The 24004-nt window shown below is 50.3% G+C and overlaps 2 protein-coding genes across 6 annotated transcripts in view; one reads left to right on the forward strand and one right to left on the reverse strand.

The window, feature by feature from the left end:
• The window catches only part of BRSK1 (BR serine/threonine kinase 1), a 22966-nt gene extending 12831 nt beyond the window's left edge, over positions 1–10135 (reverse strand). For 2 of the 3 annotated variants that reach the window (XM_053607713.1, XM_053607712.1), the window contains exons 1-6: positions 9814–10135; positions 9275–9332; positions 7348–7442; positions 7164–7249; positions 4465–4605; positions 79–195 (exon numbers count right to left, since the gene is read on the reverse strand). In XM_053607713.1, the coding sequence (XP_053463688.1) occupies positions 79–195; positions 4465–4605; positions 7164–7249; positions 7348–7442; positions 9275–9332; positions 9814–10110 (794 nt within the window). In that variant the 5' untranslated portion in view covers positions 10111–10135. Of the gene's footprint in view, positions 1–78; positions 196–4464; positions 4606–7159; positions 7250–7347; positions 7443–9274; positions 9333–9813 lie in introns of those variants that run through there. The other variant, XM_053607714.1, reaches the window with a different exon arrangement.
• The window catches only part of HSPBP1 (HSPA (Hsp70) binding protein 1), a 23716-nt gene continuing 9726 nt past the window's right edge, over positions 10015–24004 (forward strand). Inside the window, exons 1-4 of one of the 3 annotated variants that reach the window (XM_053607725.1) lie at positions 10015–10141; positions 16373–16673; positions 20825–21029; positions 22610–22834. In XM_053607725.1, the coding sequence (XP_053463700.1) occupies positions 16467–16673; positions 20825–21029; positions 22610–22834 (637 nt within the window). In that variant the 5' untranslated portion in view covers positions 10015–10141; positions 16373–16466. Of the gene's footprint in view, positions 10142–15883; positions 16043–16372; positions 16674–20824; positions 21030–22609; positions 22835–24004 lie in introns of those variants that run through there. The other 2 variants (XM_053607724.1, XM_053607726.1) reach the window with 2 other exon arrangements.

Raw genomic sequence — 24004 nt, forward strand, 5'->3', positions numbered from 1 at the left:
AGAGAGAGAGGTGATGTGAGCCTCCAGCCAGCCTCTAACCTGGTCCCTAAACACTCGAGAGGTATGGACTCCACTCACCCACAGCTGGTCTCCAGGAGGCTGTCTCCCACCTGCAAGGATGCCATGCCAAAGTCTGCAATGCGGATGTTGTTCTTCTCATCCAAAAGCAGGTTCTCAGGCTTTAGGTCTCTGTGGCTGAGACAGGCAAGTGGAGGTCAGGCCTCTGCCTTCCTCCCAGGAGCCAGGCCCCATGCACAATCTCTCATTTCTAGAAAATTTTTATTTGGGGAGTGGTGATGGACTATTATTACATTAGTTTTATTTATTTATTTTTTGAGATACTCTGACTGTCACCCTGGGTAGAGTGCTGTGGCACCATAGCTCACAGCAATCTCAAACTCGTGGAGTCAAGTGATCCTCTTGCCTCAGCCTCTAGAGTAGCTGGGACTACAGGTACCTGCCATGACGCCTGCCTAGTTTTTCTTTTAGTGGAGATGGGGGTCTTGATTTTGCTCAGGCTTGTCTCAAACTCATGAGCTCAAGCAATCTACCCGCCTTGGCCTCCTAGAATGCTAGGATTACAGGTGTGAGCCACCGCACCCAGCCTTTCTATATTCTTTTGAGACAAGTGAGTCTCACTCAGTTGCCCTGGGTAGAGTGTGCTGGTGTCATAGGTCACAGCAACCTTAAACTCCTGGGCTCAGGTGATCCTCTTTTTTTTTTTTTTTGTCGAGACACAGTTCTACCCTATGCCCTGCGTCGTAGCTCACTGCAACCTCAGACTCCGGCTGTGGGCATCCTGCTGCCTCAGCCTCCGAAGCCGCTGGGATTAGAGACGCTCACCGTGGTGCCCGGCTGGGTTTTTCCATTTTTTTCATGAGTCAGGGTCTCACTCTCACTCAGACAAGCCTCGAACTCCTGAGCTCAAGCAATCCTCCCGCCTCAGCCTCCCACAGTGCTGGGATTACAGGCATGAGCCACCGCGCCTGGCTCTCAGGTGATTCTCTTGACTCAGCCTCATGAGTAGATGAGACTACAGGCACTAGTTATTCTATTTTTAGTAGAGACAGGGTCTCTCTCTTGCTCAGGCTGGTCTTAAACTCCTGAGCTCATGAAATCTACCCTCCTCGACTTCCCAGAGTGCTGGGATTACAGGTGTGAGCCACGGTACCCAGCTGGGGTCTACTTTTTTTTTTTTTTTTTGAGACAGAGTCTCACTATGTCGCTCTTGGTAGAGTGTCATGGTGTCACAGCTCCCAGCAACCTCAAACTCTTGGGCTTAACTGATTCTTTTGCCTCAGCCTCCCAAGTAGCTGGGATTAGAAGCCCCCACCATAATGCCTGGTTATTTTTTGGTTGTAGTTGTCATTGTTGTTTAGCAGGCCTGTGTCGGGCTCAAATACACCAGCCTTGGTGTATGTGGCTAGAGCCCTACTCACTGAGCTACGGGAGCTGAGCCGGTCTGGGTCTACTTTTTTTTTTCATTTGAGATAGAGTCTCACTATGTTGCCCTTCATACAGTGCCATGGCATCACAGCTCACGGCAACCTGAAACTCTTGGGCTTAAGCGATTCTCTTGCCTCAGCCTCCCAAGTGGCTAGGACTACAGGCACCTACCACAATGCCTGGCTATTTTTTTTTTTTCTGTTAGAGTTGTCATTGTTGTTTAGCGGCCCCTGGCCGAGTTTGAACCCGCCAGTCTCAGTGCATGTGGCCAGCGCTGTAACTGCTGTGCTACAGGTGCTGAGCCGCTGGGTCTACTTTTTAAATATATTTTTTTCTTTACTTTCTTTCTTTCTTTCTTTTCAGTTTTTGGTCGGGGCCAGGTTTGAACCCACCACCTCCAGCACACGGGGCTGCCGCCCTACTCCTTTGAGCCACAGGTGCCACCTTTCTTTTATTTTTTGATCAACTCCTTAGTCAATATGCATATACATGCATCTGTGACATGGTCTTGCTATGCCACCCAGGCTAGAGTGCATGGCAATCTCAAACTCCTGGGCTCAAGTAATCCTCTTGTCTCGGCCTCTTGAGTAGCTGAGACTATAGGCTTCTGCCTGCTGATAGTCTTGTGCCACCTCACTTGGCTTTGGAAACATTTTATGACAGACCACAAATTGCCCTCCAAATGGACAGCAGATCACAGGTTGTAAAGATTTCAAAAAATGGACGGCGCCTGTGGCTCAAGGAGTAGGGCGCCGGTCCCATGTACCGGGGCTGTTGAGTTCAAGCCTGGCCCCGGCTAAAATGGCAAAAAAAAAACACAAAGATTTCTGGTGGCGCCTGTGGCTCAGTGAGTAGGGCGCTGGCCCCATATACCGAGGGTGGCAGGTTCAAACCTAGCCCCGGCTGAACTGCAACCAAAATATAGCCGGGCGTTGTGGTGGGCTAGTCCCAGCTGCTCAGGAGGCTGAGGCAGGAGAATCGCGAAAGCCCAAGAGCTGGAGGTTGCTGTGAGTCCTGTGATGTCATGGCACTCTACCGAGGGTGGTACAGTGAAACTCTGTCTCTACAAAAAAAAAAAAAGATTTCAAAAAACAATTAAAAATCAAAAATGGAGAGAAGAGTGTAAGGAAGCCCCTTACACCATCTTTCTGCTTCACCCATTATCAACCCAGAGCTGATCATGTCTCATCTATGTCCCTACATCACACCCACTCCCAACATTATTCTGTAGGACAGCGGTTCTCAACCCGTGGGTTGAGACCCCTTTGTAACAATGAAAATACATTACGGCATTAGAAAGGTGATTGAGAATCACTGTTAGGAGATTCTAGACATGGTGTCATTTTATCTGCAAATATTTGAATATGTGTAAAGTCAGATATTTTTGAGGTAAGTAGGGCTGATATTCAACTCGTTCTTTTTTTTTTTTTTAGAGACAAGAGTCTCACTTTGTCACCCTTGGTAGAGTGCTGTGCTGTCACAGCTCACAGCAACCTCCAGCTCTTGGGCTTAGGTGATTTTTCTTGCCTCAGCCTCCCGAGTAGCTGGGACCACAGGCGCCGGCCACAAAGCCCAGCTCAACTGGTTCTTAAAATATCAAAATACTATCATACTGAATAATGAAAAAATACTGCCACCTGGAACTAGTCACTAGTTGTTCCTTCAGGACTCTCCCGCCCCTGGACCAAAGGCCTCAAGATTTAAGGGCTAATGTCTGGGAAGAGGTGGGGCTGTAGGGTGCTCCATTTCCTATTGGGAGTGTTTAGTAACTGCTCATGTTTCCGGCTACATATGTTGAATAGTGCCCCCTAGAGGTCAGGGTTTTCCATGTTAGGAGTTTGACATTCTTACCAGTAAGACCAATAATAACAGGTGTTAGCAGAGATCTGAACCCTCCTCACACATGGTTAACAGGAATGCAAAATGGTGAAGCCACTTGGGTAAACAATCTGGCAATTCCTCACAAGGCTAAATGTAGAATTATGATATGACCCAGTAACTCTACTGCTAGGTATATACCCCAAAGTAGTAAAAACAGGTACACACACAAACTTGTACGTGAGTGTTCACATGTCCTTATTATTCACAGTAGCCAAAAAGGGGAGGTTGGTCCACGTGCAGTGGTGTTTATATACAACTAACTCATCACAACCAGTTATAGATTCCTTTGTTTCTTCTCCACTCCCACCACTTTACTTGACTACCCTTAATAAACGCGGAGGGGGAATGTCCATCCGTGGTTGAATGAATAAACATACATGTTATATCCATGAGATGGAATGTTATTCAGCCATGAAAAGGAATGAAGCATTGATACATCACACTGCAATTAAGATGAACTCTGAAGACATTTTGTTAAGTGACAGAAGCCAGTCACAAAGGGCCACCTACTGTATGATTTTATTCACATAAAATGTCCAGATAGGTAAAGCCAAATAGACAGAAGGGAGATCAGTGGTGTGGGGGCAGGGGTGTGTAGGGAGTGAATGCTAATGGAGACAGGGGTAATGAAATTTGCTAAAATTACAAAGTAGTGATGTATGACACTGCAAATATATGTTAAAAACCACTGAATTATATACCTTTTTTTTTTTTTTTAGATAGTCTCCCTCCATCTTCTGGGCTATAGTACTGTGGCATCAGCCTAGCTCACAGCAACCTCAAACTCCTGGGATCAAGCAATCTTCCTGCCTCAGCCTCTTCAGTAGCTGGTACCAAGCTAATTTTCCTATTTTTAGTAGAGATAGGGTCTTGGTCTTGCTCAGGCTAGTTTGAAACTCCTGGCTTTAAGTGATCCTCCTGCTTGGCCTTCCAGAGTGCTAGTATTACAGACATGAGCCACTACCCCTGGCCTGAACTGTACACTTTTAAAAAGGGGAATTTTATGGTACATGAGTTATATCTGAATAATTAAAAATAAATATTTGTTTTGGGGTAGACCACACTGGCTTCTGCTCAGCCTTTCATGTGCCCTCCAAGCCAGCCCTCAGTCTGGCCTCCCCCTCACTGCCACCTCACCAGATGGAGTAGCTATGGCAGAAGTCCAGCGCAGACACGATCTGGCGGAAGAATTTTCGGGCCTCCTTGGGTGTCAGTCTCCCCTTCTTTACCAAGTAGTCAAACAGCTCACCCCCAGAGACATGCTCTAGAACCAGGTACCTAGGGGACACAGAGGGGGCAGAGGGCTGGAAGGGGCATGTGGGGGACCAAAAGGCCTGATCTGCCTCTCCCATTGGCTCCTGAAGGTGGAGACCCCCAAACTAGAGCTCCTGGCAAGAAGAGACTCCATTTCCCAGGAGTCCCTGGAATGAAAAGACTTCAAATCCTATTAACCTCTGGAAAGAAGAGGAACCCACCCCCAAGTTTCCATGGTCCTTGAGAGAAAGAGATTCCAATTCCCATGAGTCCCTGGGAGAAAGAGATTCCAACTCCCATGAGGCCCTGAGGGAGGAAACTCTAAATTCCCATCAATCCCTAGGAAGAGACCCCCTCCCTACCAAGGCTCATGATCCCTGGGAGTAAAGGACTCCAATCACTTATCAGTCTCTGGGAGTAAGAGATTCTAATTCTCATCAGTCCCTGAGAGGAAGAAACTAAAATTCCCATCAGTCCCTGGGAGGAAGAGACTCCAATTTCCATTAGTCTCTAGAAAACTCGATTCTCATCAGCCCTGGGCAGTAAAGCCTCCCAGGTCAACTTGATTCAGATTGTCTAGCATAGAGCATTCCCTGCAGTGCAGTAGGGTGAGAAACTGGGGATCAACCTTTTGAATCCTAGTTGTTTCAGGAAATGTCACTTACATTAGCACCTGGAGGACAGGGACCCCAATTTTCTTTTTTTTTTTTTGAGACAGAGTCTCACTAGGTTGCCTTTGGTAGAGTGCCCTGGCAACACAGATCACAGCAACCTCAAACACTTGGGCTCAAGAGATTCTCTTGCCTCAGCTTCCCATGTAGCTGGGACTACAGGCACCTGCCACAATGCTATTTTTTTTTTTTTTTGCAGTTTTGGCCCCGAGCCAGGCTTAAACCCGCTACCCCTGGTATATGGGGCCAGTGCCCTACCCCTTGAGCCACAGGTGCCACCCAATGCTGGATATTTTTTTGTTGTAGTTGTCATTTTTTTTTTTTTTTTGTAGAGACAGAGTCTCACTGTACCGCCCTTGCGTAGAGTGCCGTGGCGTCACACGGCTCACAGCAACCTCTAACTCTTGGGCTTACGCGATTCTCTTGCCTCAGCCTCCTGAGCAGCTGGGACTATAGGCGCCCGCCTGGCTATTTTTTTGTTGCAGTTTGGCCGGGGCTGGGTTTGAACCCACCACCCTCGGCATATGGGGCCGGCGCCCTACTCACTGAGCCACAGGCGCCGCCCAGTTGTCATTGTTTTAGTAGGCCTGGGTAGTTCGAACCCACCAACCCCAGTGTATATAGCCGGCACCCTAAATACTGAGCTATGCTGAGCCAGAACCTCAATTCTTATAGGGCCTGAGAAATAAAGACTCTCTACTCCTCTTAGCCCCAGGAAAGCCAAAGCTCTAACTCCCATAAGCCTCTGGGATGAGGAAGCTAATTCTTATTCATTCTTGGGTAACAAGGATTGCAGGGTGCACCAAACCAAATTCTATGAGGTAAAAGACTACAAGCCTCATCAGTCCTCTGCAGGTTAATAATTCCCAACTCCTATAATCCTCTAGGACACAGAGAGTCCTGATTCCTATCAACTACTTGAATTCTACAGACTCCAAATTCCATCAGGTTCAGAGGTCAAACTCTAATTCCTGTCAGCTCCTAGGAAACAAAACCTCAATTTCTATGAGCTCTTGGACAAGTAGGTTCTTGCATGAAGCACATATGCACGCAGGTACATCCTCTGTACACTGATGGCAAGTGGGAGTGATGACTCTCCCTGTCCCTGCCACCACATGGGGGAAAGTCTGAGAACTATAATTCCCATGAGCATGTGGGGCCAGGGAGGCTTCCTGCCTGGGAAGCCTGCCCCAGTATCTGATGGATGTTGAGGTCAGTCCATCCTGGGGAATGGATGGTGGTGGCAGGAAGGCTGTCCTCTCTCCCTCAGCCCAACCCAGATGTCCTTTGGGTCACTAAAGTCTGGACAAAGAGGCCCATTCTCTGAAGCCTGGACAGCTGGACTCCCTCCCACTCAGCCTTCCTGGGCGGGTAATCGACTTTGAGATACTGACTCAGAACTCCTAAGGAGGCTCATTGTTGGAGTATCCAGCCATGGCACCTGAAGTTATGCTGCGAGAGGAGAGGGGTCTGCCAGTGCTCTACAGGGGTGGTGGTGGTGGTGGAAGATCCTTTGGGCTTTGCTAGGCCCATTGGCTTAAACAGGGGCCTCTGCCCTCAGTAAACTGGGTCTGGCTGAGGGCATCCAGGCTGCCTGATAGAGTATTCCTTGCTGTGCGGCAGGGCGAGGAACTGGGGAAGCAGTGGGAAGATCAACCTATGTCCCAAGGAGGATGACTCAAGCTTGGCTGTCCTGTTGCTAAGGTGCACTGGCCACTAGCATCAGGCCCAAGTCAGTGTTAGAACCACAGGATTACCTGAGTGTATAGGGGAGTCCCTGTGCAATAGGGAAGGGATCAGGGCCTTTAGTAGTCCAGCCTGGAGAGCTCAAGTTTTTCTGGAAAAGTCCTATCCTAGTACCTTGGGAAGAGAGGATAGGATGAGCAGGGCTGGGTGTCTATAAATACCTACAAATATTTCTTGTTCTCATAGACATCATGGAGCTTGAGGACATGTGGGTGTTCAATGAGCTTCAGGATGGCGATCTCCCGTTCCACCTGAAGGGCAAAGAAGAAGGTGGGAAAAAGGAATAGAAGTCAGTTTGGCCTCCCTGCTGGCCCCTCCACCCCAAAGGATTCCTTCCACACAAACACACCTTCATCAACACCGACTCAGACAACTTCTCCCGGTTTACGATCTTAATGGCGACCTTCTGACCCGTGATGCAGTGGACCCCGAGTTTAACCAGCCCTGGGGAACAGGTTGAAATATGGTATTAAATATTCCAATATTCCAAAATCATGAGCAAAAGAAAACTAATAAAAGAAAAATATGTTGTGTTCTCCTGGAGTCCCTTCCTCCCTAGCTTCTAAGTCCTCCTCTCCCCCTTCTCCTGCTAGCTATTCACTCATGGTGTAAATCACTCTGACCAGAGCTCCTGCGGGCCCATGTTCCATAGCGCATGGTCTCTTCCCATTCCCTATCCCAGTCTGTTCCTTCAGAGTGACCATCTGCCCATCTGCCCTCCCTCCTGCCAGCCAGCAGGTGATCCTCTGTCCTATCCTGTCCTCAAGCTCCTCTGTCCTAGGGTGCCCTTGTCCTCCTCTTACACATTCTTTCCTCATTATGCCCCCATAGTTTTGTCTCCCTCAAACTGCCTCCTTCAAACCTATTCCTCTCTCTTCCTCTCCGTCACTTACTTGAATTCTGTGCCTTTCAATCTTTTCGAAACCGCATGTTTCCCAGGAATATAATCTAACACTTAACCCGCACAAACCATCTTCTCATCTCCTCCCAAACCCTGAATCCTCAATCCCCTTCTTTAATCTTCTTTGAATAGTAGCCCTGGCTGAGCACACACAAACCCCAAGGGTATGTCCAGGTCCCCCAGCCAACTCCTCCCCTCAGCACCCTTGACTTTAGGACCTGAATTCCCAAAGGCACAAACCCAGTCCTCCTCTTCCCTCAGACCCACGGTATAGACCCAGCCCCTCCTCCTTCAGACACAGTCTTCCAGGACCCTTGTCCCCTCCTTCCTCAGACCCAGGAGTGCAGGCCTCTAGCCCCACTCCCTCAGACCAGGAGTCTTCCAGGCCCCCAGTCTCTCCCTCAGACTCCTTCCAGGCCTCTGATCCCTCCTCCCTATAACTGAGAATTCAGGTCAGCAGCACCTTCACACTCTTGCCTTGAGGATCTGGGGGTCTGACCCTCTCCCTTTCCTAAGTGCCTCAGCTCCCAGCCCCAGATCGGTCCCCATTCCTGCAGGCCCTGGCCCTCAGTTTTTTTGGCCCTCCCAGGCCCATCCCTGGACCCACTGCCTGGGACGCTGGTGCTCAGCTCCAGTTTCATCTCCACCCACTACTCACCCAGTCGGGAAGGCTGCAGCCAGTGGGCTGTGCTTAGCAGCCACGAAGGATGAGCACCCTTTCCACAGCCACTCCGGGGAGATGTGCCCATCTCAACCAAGCTTTTCTCCTCCCATCCTGCTCCCCATACTAAGCCCATGTGCTAGAGAGGGGGAAACATTGTAGATCCAATGGCCCCTGCCTCACTGCCTCTGTCAGACCAACTTGCTGCCTGGAGCTCGGGCAGCCCTTCCAGTCCAGAGGACAGGGAGGAGGAAGAGTCTTCTCAGGATGGTTGCACCTCCATCCCAGCCTGCAGCATACTGCAGCAAGGGCCTGGCTGCCAGTCCCAGCCTGGTCCCCACTGCCAGCTTCCTTCCCCACCCATGGCCCTGCAGCCCCTCCAACCTCTGCCCCATGGGGTTGGAGCATCTGGGCCCCAGGATCCTCCAGATGCAAAGGTCTGGCCCCCTCCTACCTGAGACCCAGGGGTCCAGGCCCTAGACCCTCCTCCCTGAGATCCCAGTGTCTGGACCCTTAGTCCCCTCTCCTCCAGGACATCGGAGCCTGAGCCTCCACCCTCCTCCATCCTGGGGACCCAGGAATCTGAATCTCAAGTCCCTTCTCTATGAGGGGCCCAAGAGTCCAGCCCCTATCCTTTAAACACCTATGAATCCCGCCCTCTGCCCCCACCTCCACCTTGCCCCTGCCCCAGGTGTCCCCTCGTGCTAGGCTCACCTGTCTGTCCTTTGCCCAGCGTCTTCTCCAGCCGATAGGGACCCACATATTGGGCGTGCTGGGGTGGGTGAGGGTGGGGGTGGGGGAGGTGGTAGGCGGGGGAGCCCCCGCCCCCCTCCTTGGCCCCGGACGACATGGTGCCCTTGGTCCCGGTGCGACCGGCACCCCGGCCGCCCCCCCTGCGGCCGGTTGGCCCGTCCCTCCGGTGGGGGCCGGCGACCGCTCCGTCCCGGCCCCCCCGGCTGCCCCCCACCTCTCCGGGGGTCCCCAGGGGGCTGGGCTGGCCCCCCAGTCGGTGGGCCGCGGAGCTGGGGGAGGGGGGGCTGGCCCGGGGGTCAGGCCCCGGGAGTCAGCATGGCCCGGGGGGGCTGCACGGCCCCCCCTCCCCAGCCCGTCCCTGGCCGGCCCCCCGCTTCCTGCGCCTCCCCCCGTCGGGGGGGTCTGAGGTGCGGGCCGGCGGATGCTGCAGGCCGAGGTCCCCCCCGCCCCCCCACGCGCCCTCTCTCCTCCGCCTCCTCCTCCTCTCCGCCTCCCCCCACCTCGTCCTTTCTCTCCGGCACGCTGACATCACCATCCGGGGACTCCGGGCCCTTCCCCAAAGTTAACCCTTTCGGAGGGGGAGGGGAAACGCGAGGGCGGGGGTAGGGGGCAGTTCTCGGAGCAGGAGTGGTGGAGAGGAGGTGGGAAGATGCAGAGAGGGATGGAGAGATGCGGGAGGAGAGCGGATGGAGGAAAGGATGGAGAGAGCGAGATGAGGACCCAACAGATAGGGGCAGAGATGGAGGTCGACAAAGGGAGATAAAGGCTGACACAGAGACAGAGACAGCAAGAGTCATGGAGACCACCAGAGACAGAGCTGCGCAAGTGGTGTGTGTTGGGGGCACGGGGGTGGGAAACGGACAGAAAAGGGAGGAATGGCAAGCAGGAAAAACGGGGACAGGGTGATGGTGAGAGAGCTGTACAGAGAGGCAGAGACAAAGAGTCAGAGATGGGGGAAACAGAGGGATGGGACAGAGAGGAGAGAGATGTAGAAAGAGAGCCATAGAGAGAGTGGAACAGGCAGGGACAGCAACCGGGGGGTGCACACAGGTAGAGGGCCAGATGCTGGGGACAAGCAGGACAGATTAGAAGTGTAGAGAAAGGAAAGAACTTGGGGAATTGCTGACCCAAGACTCAACTGTTTCTCCAGCCCCCCAGTCTTGCTCACCCAGGTCTCCTTGAGCAAGATCTGTGTTCCCACCAGGGTCAGGGGTCCTTGTCTGCCCACAGCCCAGGGTGATTTAGGATGCTCCTTGTTCCTACAGAGAAACTTCCAGAACCCCCTGAGGTCCCGGTATATTTTTTTAGACTCCAATGTATTCTCTGTGTTTGCCATAGGGTCCTGTGAATCTTTTTTTTGTTGTTGTTGCAGTTTGGCCGGGGCCTGGTTTGAACCCGCCACCCTCGGTATATGGGGCTGACGCCCCACCCACTGAGTCACAGGCGCCGCCCCTAGGGTCCTCTAAATCTTTATGGGGCTCCGGTATAGCCCCTACCTCCCCACTGTAGCACATGTGCAGACCTGTGTTCAGCTGATGGGTGACCACAAGCCCCCATCAGCTTTCCATGTAACCCACAGGCTCTTCTACATTGGGTACCTGAAGGTGTCAGGTGCTTATTCAGCTACCTTCAGTCCACAAATCTGTACTGAGTGCCACACCTGAGCCAGGCACTGTCCCACTCTGTAGGGATATGGTATTGAAGTAAATCTTCAGAAACTCCTGCCCCATGGAGCTTCTGTGCTGGTGGATGAGGCAGATGGTACAAGACCAGCAAGCAAACTGTATGGTATGTTAGATAGTCATGGTCCTTGCTGAGGAGGTTACTAAAGCAGGAAATGGGCGTTAGGGAGTGTTTGCTGAGGAGGGGTGCAATTTTTAGGTAAGGTGCCCAGGAAGTAAAATGAGGGGTTGAGCCATGCAGAAAGAGGGCAAAGAGCATTCCAGGTAGAGAAAACAGCAAGTGCAAAGGTCCTGTGGCAGTGGTGTGCCTGGCATGTTGTAGGAACATTGAAGGGGCCAGTGTGGGTGGAGAAGCATGAGCAAGGGAGAGCAAGAGGGAATAAGGTGAAAAAGTGAGTCATGTAAGGCTTTAGAAGCAGGGAAGCCAGGTGTCTTGGTTTATGGCTGCTATTCTGTACCTATTCATGGGCCCCCTTTTGCTCTCAATATCTTGCTACAGATGAAAAATTAGGCCGGGCGCGGTTGCTTACGATTGTAATCCTAGCACTCTGGGTGGCCGAGGCAGACAGATTGCCTGAGCTCAGGAGTTCAAGACCAGCCTGAGAAAGAGTGAGACCCCATCTCTAAAAAAGTAGCCCAGGTGTTGTGGTGGCACCTATAGTCCCAGCTACTTGGGAGGCTGAGACAAGAGAATCACTTGAGCCCAAGACTTTGAAGTTGCTGTGAGCTATAACACCATGGCACTCAACCTCAGGACAACTGAGACTGTCTAAAAAAAAAAAAAGTTAGGCCTGTAATCCCAGGTGTGGAGGCCAAAGTGGGTGGATCATTTGAGCTCAGGAGTTTGAGACCAGCCTGAGCAAAAGTGAGACCTCATCTCTACTAAAAATAGAAAAATTAGCCAGAGGTTGTGGGAGGCACCTGTATTCCCAGGTACTTGGGAGGCTTAAGAGGATGGCTTAAGACCAAGAGTTTGAGGCTGGTGTGAACTATGGCACCACAGCACTCTACCCAGCGCATAGAGTGAGACTCTGTCTCAAGAAAAAAAAAAAAAGAAAAATTATGTGATTATCCCCCGTATAAGTTATTATAAAGCCTATGGATTTTATAGGGTAAAGAGTGTTCATCTAGGCTGCTAGCATATTATTCATATACTCACATATATAATACATTATAGATAATTACATGTCATATATATGTGTGTGTGTGTATATATATATATATATATATATTTTTTTTTTTTTTTTTTTTGAGACGGAGTGTCAAGCTGTTGCCCTGAGTAGAATGCTGTGGTGTCATAGCTCACAGCAACCTCCAACTCTTGGGCTCAAGTGCTCCTCTTGCTTCAGTTTTTCTATTTTTAGTAGAGACTGGGTCTCTCTCAGCCTGGTCTCAAACCATGAGCTCAAACAATCCTCCTGCCTTGGCCTCCCAGAGTGCTAAGATTACAGGTGTGAACCACTGTGTCTTATCATTATATATTATAGGTACATCTACATTACATTATATGTATATATTATATATATATACATAATAATATATATGAGGTCTCATTCTAGAAAACGTGCTACATACCTCATTGCTGAATATCACTATGGTCACCTTCAAAGTATTCCCCTTGGGAAGCTATGTAGTGATACCAGCGCCTAGTCCACTCTTCAAAGCAATTTTAGAACTCTTTTTTCTGGAGTGGCCATCACAGCTGTCATCATACATATATTACCCATGATGTCCTGAATGTCATTAAAATGTCTTCCTTTCACTATTTCCTTTATCTTCTGGTAAAGAAGAAAGTCATTGGGGGCTAGATTAGGTGAGCAGAGAGGGTGTTTCAGTTATTTATTTACAGGCTAAAAACTCTCTCACAGATAGTGCTTGTGAGCTGGTGCATTGTTGTCATGCAAGAGCCATGAGTTGTTGGTGAAAAGTTCAGGTCATTTTTGTCTAACTTTTTCTTTTTTTTTTTTTGTAGAGATAGAGTCTCACTGTACTGCCCTTGGGTAGAGTGCCGTGGCGTCACACGGCTCAGAGCAACCTCTAACTCTTGGGCTTACACGATTCTCTTGCCTCAGTCTCCCGAGCAGCTGGGACTACAGGCGCCTGCCACAGCGCCCGGCCATTTTTTTGCTGCAGTTTGGCCGGGGCTGGGTGTGAACCCGCCACCCTCGGCACATGGGGCCGGCGCCCTACTCACTGAGCCATAGGGGCCGCCCTTGTCTAACTTTTTCACACAGCCTTTTCAGCACTTCCAAATAGTAAACTTGGTTAATCGTTCAGTTGGTACAAATTCATAATAAACGATACCTTGAATATCAAAAAAGAACAGCAACGTCTTTTTGAGTTTTGATTTGGACTGATGGAACTTTTTTGGTCATGGAGAATTGGCTAATTTGATTGTGCACTTGGATGTTTTGTTTCAGGATTGTATTGGTACACCATGTTTCCTCACCAGTGATAACATGGTCCAAAACATCATCTTCCCTCTCTAAAAGATTTTGTCAGACTTCAACTTCTTTGCTTTTGTTGATTGGTGAGCTCCTTTGGGACCATTTTGCTTTGTTTTGTTTTCTTTTGTTAGGCAGTCTTACTTTGTTGCCCTGGGTAGAGTGTTATGGTGTGATAGCTCACAGCAACCTCAGGCTCTTGGGCTTGAGCAATTTTCTTGCCTCAGCCACCCGAGTAGCTGGGACTACAACAGAAATGTGGTACCACACTGCCTAGTTTTTTTATTCTTTTTTTGTTGTTGTTGCAGTTTGGCCAGGGCAGGGTTTGAACCTGCCACCCTCGGTATACGGGGCCGGCGCTCTGCCCACTGAGCCACAGTGCTGCCCTTTTTTTTTTGTTTGTTTGAGACAGAGTCTCACTATGTCACCCTTGGTAGAGTGCTGTGGCATCACAGCAACTTTAAACTCTTGGGCTTAAGCGATTCTCTTGCCTCAGCCTCCCAAGTAGCTGGGACTACAGGTGCCTTCCACAATGCCTGGCTACTTTTTGGTTGTAGTTGTCATTGTTGTTTAGTAGGCCTGGGCTGGGCTTGAACCCGCCAGCCTCACTGTATGTGGCTGTTGCCCTACCCACTGAGCTACTGGCGCTGCCATTAAGATTTTCCTAATTGTTTCTCTGCAAATGTTTACTTGGTCAGCTAAGCTTCTCATATCAGCTGATGATTTTGATGCACAATTTGATAAGTTTTTACAATGTTTTTATCAGTGCTGCTTGTTACTGGCTGCCCTGACCTCTCTTCATCAGTGACGTTATCTATACCCTCAGAAAAACATTTAATTCTTTTGTACACTGCCGTTCTCTTCATGGCATTATCCCCATAAATGTGGACTAACATGTTATTGATTTCATTTCCACTCCTGCCAAGTTTAACAACAAATTTAATGATTTTTCATTGCTCTAATCAAGCTCCAACATTCTAGTGATAGCACACAAAAACAGTAATGAACCCTGCTCGGCAAGACACCACTACAAGCTGACAGGAACACAGCTGTAAGACACTGATAACCAAGGTTATGAACCCTTACTGAGTTGTATGTACACTGCTGTCAATGCAAGTGGATAGTGGCAAGTTTCTGAACTTAACTGTTAGACATATATATTATAGAGAGACCTGCGCAGATATTCACCGTCTTAATTCTCGGAACCTGTGAATATGCTACCTTATATGGCAAAGGGACTTTACAGATATGATTCAGTTAAGGATCCTGAGATGAGGAGATGATCCTGGGCACTTGGATGAGCTCAAGGTAATCACAAGGGTCCAAGTAAGGAGGCAGGAAGGGCAGAGTCAGAGAAAGATATGAGATGATGGAAGCAGAGGATAGAGGAATATAGCCACAAGGCAAGGAATTAGGTTAGCCTCTACAAAGTGGAAAAATCCACTTCTCCCCTAGAGCCTCCAGAAGGAACAGTCTTGCTGACACTTTGACTTTAGCACAGTAACACTCACTTTGTATTTCTCCCTCCAGAACTGTAGGATAATGTGTGCTGTTTTAAGTCACCAAGTGTTTGGTAATTTGGTAACAGTGGCAATAGAAAACTAACATAATAGGGAATCACAGATGCAAGCCCATCTGACATTACAGTATTGCAAACACCACACATACATGTGCACTTGAACTCATACTCACAGCCTGTCTGTTTGGTTTTCCCATCTCTGCCAAAATATCCCCTGGTACAATCAAGGCCTAGCAAGGGCTTGATACATTTGTGACTGTAGGCCCACCTGAAGCTGAGAACATTTTCTTTGAGGGAAAAAAACCTTCTAGAGGTCCAAGACAAAGATTTTTTAAGCCCAGCCCAAGACATACACTTCCGTCCCAGGACGTTCCCAGACCTAAGACCTAAATCTGGTGCATGAAGGCCCCACAACAACCTTGCCTCTTTGGCGCCCGGAATACAGACTCAGGCTCTGGGGGATTTTGCTTCCTGGCTCTAGGCCTGGAAAATTCCCTCCTCTCCACCTGCAGGACACAGGGAAGAGTGCATGAGGGAAAGCCTGGGTGATAAGAACGGTCCACAAGCCAGCCCCATTTGACGAATGGGGAAACTGAGGCTGGGGTGATGGTGGACATAGGCTGCATAAGTCAGCCATTAGGAGAGAGCCCCCAAGGCTCCAGTAGGAGACGGGGTGATGGACCTGGTGGAGGAAACCCACCTAAGAGGTCATGTACCAGAGCGACCGGTACCAACGGGAGTGGGCGGGGACTAACGGGTTGTGGGCGGGCTTAGGGAGTGGCGGGACCTATCTGGGCGAGGCTGAAAGGTCTAGGACAGGGGCAGGGTCTGAGGAGCGGGGTTTGGACCGACTTGGTTGTGGAGGGGCGGGGCCTAGATAGGAAGGGTGTGGCTGAGGGCCGTATCCAGTCAGGTGGGAACTTGGCCAGCGGACTCAGCCTCTTCCACCGCCCAAAGTTGGGCGGGCGTGCTGGGAACTTCCGGGTAAGAGAGTGCGTATTTCCGGTCAAGATGGCGGCGCCCAGTAGAGTCAGGTGCGGGCGACTTTGTCTTTAGGAGCGGCGGCAGCTCGAGACTTGGGGAGGTGAGATCCGGTCCGCTCCGGCCCCCCTCTTCTGAGGGGATGGAAGAGACTTGTTGCTAAGGAGACCAAAAGGAGGGCTGTTGCCATAGGGGCGGGGCAGTGGGGTTGCTAAGAGATGGAAACGCAGTGGAGATGGAGGGGGGATGTTGTTGCCAGGGAGAGTGGGTGGGGCCTGTTGCTAGGGAAGAGGGAGGGTCTTATGTCTTTGGGGAAGGGTCCTGTTGGCATGAAGGAAGGAAAGGGGGATGTGGTTAAAAAGGGGTGTGCCGGCAGAGTAGTTTGGGGTCATGGGGGGTCCCGACCTTCTCTAAAACGCCACCTTCTCGGCAGACCTTCAGGAGTTGACCGGTTAGGACACCGGAGCTGCCTCAGCGGTGACCACCTTCTCCTCCTAACATATTCTTCCCTTCTTCACAAACGGTCTATGGCGGACGAAGGCTCGAGGGGCAGCCGGCTCCCGCTGGCGCTGCCCCCGGCCTCCCAGGGTTGCTCTTCAGGGGGCGGCGGCGGCTCCTCGGCGGGAAACTCGGGTAATCCCCGGCCCCCACATAACCTCCAAGGTCTGCTGCAGATGGCCATCACGGCGGGCTCTGAGGAGCCAGATCCCCCTCCAGAACCCATGAGTGAGGAGGTAAAAGATGTGTGTGTGTGTGTGTGTGTGCGCGCGTGTGTTGGGGGGTGGACCTGAGAAGTGAGGGGAGGGGTCTGAGGAACAGAGATATCTTGGGAAGAGAAGTTATCTTGGATGGGAAGCAGGAGTCCAGATATGGAGACATAATGGTTATTTGTGCTAGATGGGGGTTATTGTAGGCTGAAGGTCATGTCTCAGGAATGTCTGAGGGGACGGATCCTCTCCAGGGTCACAGACCTGGATTCAGCATTGTCCAGCTGTGTGGCTTTGGGTATACTATTTAATCTTTCTGAGTCTGAAGTTCTTCATTTGCAAATTGGTGACAATAATAGCAGAAACAGTACTTCACAGGATAGTTCTGAGGTTCTAGTTTAAGTAGGGCTGCAAACAGTGCCTAGGATATAAGCAGTGCTTCTGAATGCAACAGCTTGAAAAATCATGAGTCTGTGTAGACAGATTGCTGGGGTTTGACTTCAGACTTTGCCAATTGCTGACCGTAAGACCTTGAGCAAGTCACAGCCCTTCTGTTCCTATGTTTTCTCATCTGTAAAGTGGGGTTAATAATGATACTTACGGGCTTGGTGCCTGTTGCTCAAGCAGCAAAGGCGCCAGCCACATGCACCTGAGCTGGCAGGTTCGAATCCAGCCCAGGCCTGCCAAGCAACAATGACGGCTGCAACCAAAAAATAGCTGGGCTTTGGGGTGGGCACCCGTAGTCCCAGCTACTTGGGAGGTGGAGGCAGGAGAATTGCTTGAGCCCAGGAGTGGGAGGTTGCTGTGAGCTGTGATGCCATGACACTGTACCCAGGGCGACAGCTTGAGGCTCTGTCTCAAAAAAAAAAAAAAAAAGATACTTACCTTACAGAGTTGTTTTGAACATGAATAGCAATATTTATAGTGTTTAATTTGGCAATTACTGTATATAAAATATTGTGATCATCAATTTACATATATGATGTCATTTGACCTTTATGAAAGGAAACAGGCACAGAAATATTAAACAGCTTGCCCAAATTTGTTTAGGACTGTAACTAAGGAGCCCTCTTATGAGTACTTAACCTAGCCTGGCCAAAACAACCCAAATTCCAGTGGTCAGTTCTCAGCTCTCATATCATTTGAGCTAATAGCAGCATTTGATTACTCCCTTCTCCTTGAATCTCTTTATTTGACTTCTGAGACAACATAGTCACCTGGTTTCATCCTTTTCTCTTTTTTTTTTTGTAGAGACAGAGTTTTACTTTATGGCCCTTGGTAGAGTGCCATGGCATCACACAGCTCACAGCAACCTCCAACTCCTGGGCTTATTAAGCGATTCTCTTGCCTCAGCCTCCCGAGTAGCTGGGACTACAGGTGCCTGCCACAATGCCCGGCTATTTTTTGGTTACAGTTCAGCCGGGGCGGGTTTGAACCCACCACCCTCGGTATATGGGGCTGGCGCCTTACCGACTGAGCCACAGGCGCTGCCCCATCCTTTTTTCTAGCCCGTCTCTGCCTTCTGTTTGGTCTTCCTTATTCCTCAGCCTCTTAATGTGGAGTGTACCAGGACTGAGCCCTTGGGTTCTTGGATGTCTTATTTAATTTCTGTCTTTCTTCCTTTCCTTCCTTCCCTTCTTTCCCTCCCTTATTCTTCCCTTTCCTTCCTTCCTTCCCTTTCCTTCCTTCCTTTCTGTCCCTCCCTTCCTCTTATCTTCCCTTCACTCTTTCCTTCCCTTTCCTTCCTTCCTTTCCTTCCCTTCCTCCCTCCCTTCCTTCCTTCCTCTTGCCCAGGCTAGAGTATGGTGATGTCATCATAGCTCACAGTAGCTTCAAACTCCTGGTGTCAAGCAATCCTCCTGCTTCGACCTTCCAAGTAGCTGAGACTACAGGCACACACCACTGTGCATGGCTGATTTTTATGTTTTTTTTGTGGAGACAGAGTCTTGCTGTTGCTCAGGTTAGTCTCAAACTCCTGGCCTCAAGCAATCCCCCCAGCTCAGCCTCCCAAAGTACTAGGATTACAGGCGTGAGCTATGCTCAGCCTCTTAACCTACTTTCTATCACTTACTTTGTGATTTCATGTCCTATCAGTACTTTACCTTGACAATGCTCAAATTTGTATCTCTAGGCCAGAGGTTCTCCATGGGGATTATTTTATTTCCCAGTAGACAATTGGCAAGTCTCAAATTTGTATCTCTAGGCCAGTGGTTCTCCATGAGGATTATTTTATTTCCGAGGAGACAATTGGCAATGTGTGGAGACTTTCTTAGTTGTCACACCTTGAGAGGAGGGTGATACTAGCATTCAGATGATGAAGGCCAGGTGTGCTACTCAGTGTCCTCTGTGCATGGAACGCCTCCACAGCAAAGAACAATTCAGTTCAAAGTGTCAGTAGAGCTGAGGTTGAGAAATCCTGGTCTAGCTGTGCCTCTGTCCTAAGCTTTAGGCTGCTTGTTATTTACCTTGGACATGTAGTTGATGCCTCAAGCTTGATACCTCCAGGAATGAGCTCTAACCTCTTTTTCAGTTCCATCTTCCCCGTTTCCTCCTGGTTGATAAGGACAAAAGCCTTAGAGTCATCTTCAACTCCTACTGTGTCTTTCACACTCAGTCCAGGACTGACTGTCCCTTCACGCTCCCTCTCTCCAGCCTGCTCAGCAAGCCTCTTGAGAGTCTTCCTGCATTTGTCCTGGCCTCCCCTCAGTCTGTTCTGGACAGTGACAGAAGTACCCTCACTGACATCTCCCCCGCCTCATTTGGAGGGGCCTCACAGGTCTCTATAGTAGTCCAAAAGACCCCTGTGATTTGCTTGCTCCCTTTGCCTGACTCTTCCCTCTCATAGCTCTCCTGCCATGTTGGCTTCCTGGCTATTCCCTCTGCCTGGAATGTTCTTTCCCAGGTATAAGCCTGGCTCACTCCCTTATCTACTGCTTTACTCTCCCACAGAAATTCCCCGGGACCCTCCATTTAATTCTGGAGTCCCACCTTGTATGGGAGTGGCAGCCACCCCGCCCCACTCCGCTTAACCTCACCCATGGTGCTTGTCATATCACCTATCATATGGTATGTGTTCTGCTTATTTTCTTTATCATCTCTCCCACCAGAATGTGAGCCCTATGTCCCCAGCCCAGAGCAGGGCTTTTCATCTCTGTGGTTCAGGGCTATGTTTCTAATATCTAGAAATGAGTCTGAGTAAAAAAATGCTCAGACTGGGCAGGCTGGCTCACGCCTGCGATCCCAGCACTTTGAGAGACTGTGGCAGGAGGATCACTTGGGGCCAGGAGTTCAAGACTAGCCTGGGCACACTCTGGGAGGCTGAAACAGGAGAATCCCTTGAGCTTAGGAGTTCAAGACCAGCCTGAGCAAGAGCGAGACCTTGTCTCTATAAAAAATAGAAAAACTAGCCAGCATTGTGGTAGGCACCTATAGTCCCAGCTACTCAGAAGGCTGAGGCAGGAGGATTGCTTGAACCTAAGAGTTTGAGATTGTAGTGATCTATGATGATGCCATGGCATTCTTTTCACAGGGCATGGAATGGGACTATAGACTAGCCTGGGCAACATAGTGAGACCCAGTATCTACAGAAAAACTTAATAAGTGGGCATGGAGGTAGGGTCCTGTAGTCCTAGTTATTTGGGAGGCTGAGGCTAGAGGATGGCTTGAACCCAGGCTGCAGTGAACTATGACTGGGCAGCTGCTGCACTCCAGCCTGAGTGACAGAGTGAGACCCTGCTCTAAAAGTAAATACATAAATAAATATTTACTTATAAAAGATGCTCAATAAGGGCAGCGCCTGTGGCTCAGTGAGTAGGGCGCCGGCCCCATATTCTGAGGGTGGTGGGTTCAAACCCAGCCCTGGCCAAACTGCAACAAAAAAATAGCTGGGCCTTGTGGCGGGCACCTGTAGTCCCAGCTACTCCGGAGGCTGAGGCAAGAGAATCACGTAAGCCCAAGAGTTAGAGGTTGCTGTGAGCCGTGTGACGCCATGGCACTCTACCCAAGGGCGGTACAGTGAGACTCTGTCTCTACAAAAAAAAAAAAAAAAAAGATGCTCAATAAATATGTGTTGATTGAAGGAACAGTCAGGCTTCAGATGCTGGCTGTCATTAATGGCTGTTGCTTCCTAATTAATTACTGATAGATGCCTGCTTCTTTTCTCCACCCTTATCCCCCAGAGGCGTCAATGGCTACAGGAGGCCATGTCGGCTGCCTTCAGGGGCCAGCGGGAGGAGGTAGAGCAGATGAAGAGCTGCCTCCGAGTGCTGTCCCAGCCCATGCCCCCTGCGGCCAGCGAGGCTGAGCTGGCCGCTGACCAACAGGAGCGAGAGGGGGCTCTGGAGCTGCTGTCTGACCTGTGTGAAAACATGGACAATGCTGCAGGTACCTCCACATCCATTAGGATGCCCTCCCCCCTCAGCCCCATGTCTTCTATGCCTCAGTCCTATCTTTTCTCTGGGGATCATACCACCAGCTCCTTCTTGACCTCCTAGGATGCCCTTCCTCACCCCAGGCAGCCACCCCACTGGCAGGCTCAGTCTACCACTTCTTGGGTATACCCAGAGACTAGCCATTTCTCTGAGTCTTCTGGGTGTCCATGGCCACTCCCTAGAGTACAAGAGAAAAGGTGATTTGAGGCAGAATGGACAGGGCAGGCTGCCCTGAGAGGTCACTTTTGGGCAGTGGCTGAAGGAGAGTGCAGGTTGTGAGAGTTTCTTTGGGAAAGACAGCCAGTGCCAAGGCTGGGGGAAGCATGCCTGGCGTGGTCAGGAAATGGCAATGAGTCCCTCAAGGCAGATTGAGGAGCCAAAGCCAGGAAATGATCTAGGGACATTCAGGGCCTCACAGCCTGAGGGGCCCGCTGTGGGTTCACTCCAGGTGCAGCAGAGCCAAAGAGGGTTTGAGCAGGTGGGGGTGAGTGAGACGCCACTTCCATTTGGAGGGACAGAAGGGTGTGGTCATTAAGGGTGTGGGTTTGGGGCATCACTTCCTTGGTTCATTTTTGGGACATGCTGTGGTGGAGTGAATGTGGGTGTGTCCCTGAGGCCCTTTGGAGCCATGGTTACCTCCTCCGTGTACAGGCTAATGAGGGTGGGATGAGAGAACCACCTGGCACTGCATACTAGGCACAGAGGGAGTGTGACTCGTAGTGCGCAGGAGTCAGTGTGTTTTTACTTGGGATGAGGCGGGCAGAGCTTGGGAAGACTCCTGTGTTCCAGAAGACTTTGGTAGGTGTGAGCTCACTCTGTTCTGAGGAGACCTGCAGCCAGGCCCCTCCTGCTCACTTTTACCCAGTATGGCCCCGACTGTCTGGGCAGCACATACCCCTTCAAATCCCTAGGACGGCTCGTAACGACTTTGCTCTTCTATTCCTTTTTTGCTGGTTCAGGAAATATCTATTGAGCAGTGCTACATGATCAGCACTGTGCTGAGTCTCCAATCCCCATAGTGGCAAGTTTTACACCAAATGAGAGTCAAAACCAAAGACACCATTTCCTCTCTCACTTATCTCTCTGTCTCTGTCTCTCTCTTCTTGCCCATGTGTGTGTTTGTGTGTGTGTGTGTGAGAGTGTGTATGTTATTTTTTCCCTAAATAAAGATGCACAATACTCTAGCCTGAGCAAGAGTGAGACCGTGTCTCTACTAAAAATAAAACAATCAGCTGGTGTTGTGGTGGGTGCCTATAGTCCTAGCTACCTGGGAGCCTGAGGCAGGATTGCTCGAGCCTGGGAGTTTGAGGTTGCTGTGGGCTAGGCTGAGGCCATGGCATTCTAGCCAGGGCGACGGAGTGAGATTCTATCTTAAATACATGAATGAATGAATGAATGAATACATTCACTTTGTCTCTAAGTACAGTCAGTGATATCGTGAGATACTGGGGCTTGGGACATCAACTTATGAAATATTTTGGAGGTGGCGACACCTTCAGTCCTGGCCTCTCTTCCCCCCTCTTTGACACACAGACTTCTGCCAGCTGTCTGGCATGCACCTGCTGGTGGGCCGATACCTGGAGGCAGGGGCAGCGGGGCTGAGGTGGAGGGCGGCACAGCTCATTGGCACTTGCAGCCAGAACGTGGCAGCCATCCAGGAGCAGGTCCTGGGACTCGGTGCCCTGCGAAAGCTGCTACGGCTGCTCGACCGTGACACCTGTGACACAGTTCAAGTCAAGGCCCTCTTCGCTATCTCCTGTGAGTGTTGAGGGGTGGGGGTTTGAGCTCTTAAGGGAGGGGCCAGCCAGAGCTTGCTGGGGGCAGAGGGAGGGGCACTTCCTTTGTTCCTTTTTTTCTCTATTTATGGGACTGTGTTGGGAGCAGAGTGGTGAGCTGGCCCAAAGCCCTGTCAGCCAGAGAGCATGTGGGATCCTTGGGTGGGTGACACTCCTCTGGTCCATCTTTATTTATTTATTTTGCAGTTTTGGCCGGGGCTGGGCTTGAACCTGCCACCCGGGTATATGGGGCTGGCGCCCTACTCCTTGGGCCACAGGTGCTACCCCTGGTCCATCTTTTTAAAGCTTAAATTTACTGCTTCTTTTTTGAGACAGAGTTGCAAGCTGTCACCCTGAGCAGAGTGCCATGGTGCCATAGCTCACAGCAACCTCAAACTGTTAGGCTCAAGCAATCCTCTTGCCTCAGTTTTTCTATTTTTAGTAGAGATGGGGTCAAGCTTTTGTTTAGGCTGGTCTCGAACTCCTGAGCTCAAGCAATCCACCAGTCTTGGCCTCCCAGAGTGCTAGGATTACAAGCATGAGCCACCATGCCCAGCCTTAAATTTACTGCTTCTTGTATACTCACAAGGTTCTGAAATCATTATCTGATTTCAGAATATTTCATTCCACCCTGAAGACTTGAACCCCCACTGCCCCCTACCCCCTGCAGGCATTCCTCAAATCCCCTGAACCCTCTGGAAGAATTCACCCTTCCTGTTTGTTTCCTACAAATGGTGTCATACACCATGTAACCTGTGTCTGGCTTTCCTTCAGCATAAGGGTCAGCTGTGGCGGTGCTCCATTCCTTCTGGTGGCTGAGTGACATCCCCTGTGCAGGTGCTACACTGTGCTTATCCAGCCAGGTGGTGGTGCACATCTGAGCTGTTCCTGTCTGTGGGCCCCTGTGCTTCTGTGAACACGGGTGTACATGACTTTTGGTGGACATCTGTTTCCATGTCTCTGGGGTACATACCTAGGGGTGGAGCTGTTAGGTCCCATGGTCACTCTACGCATACCTGTTTGAGGGTGGTGTTTGTTGACCCAGCAGCCTTTGTGGGCATTGAAATGAGGGATGGGAGACAGTTCCGAACACCCTTTGGCCTCTGTGCATCTTGGGCCCTGGGCTCTTAGTATCCTTTTCCATCAGATAGGC

Source organism: Nycticebus coucang, chromosome 10 (genome assembly GCF_027406575.1).
Source record: "Nycticebus coucang isolate mNycCou1 chromosome 10, mNycCou1.pri, whole genome shotgun sequence".
In the NCBI taxonomy this organism is placed as follows: domain Eukaryota; kingdom Metazoa; phylum Chordata; class Mammalia; order Primates; family Lorisidae; genus Nycticebus; species Nycticebus coucang.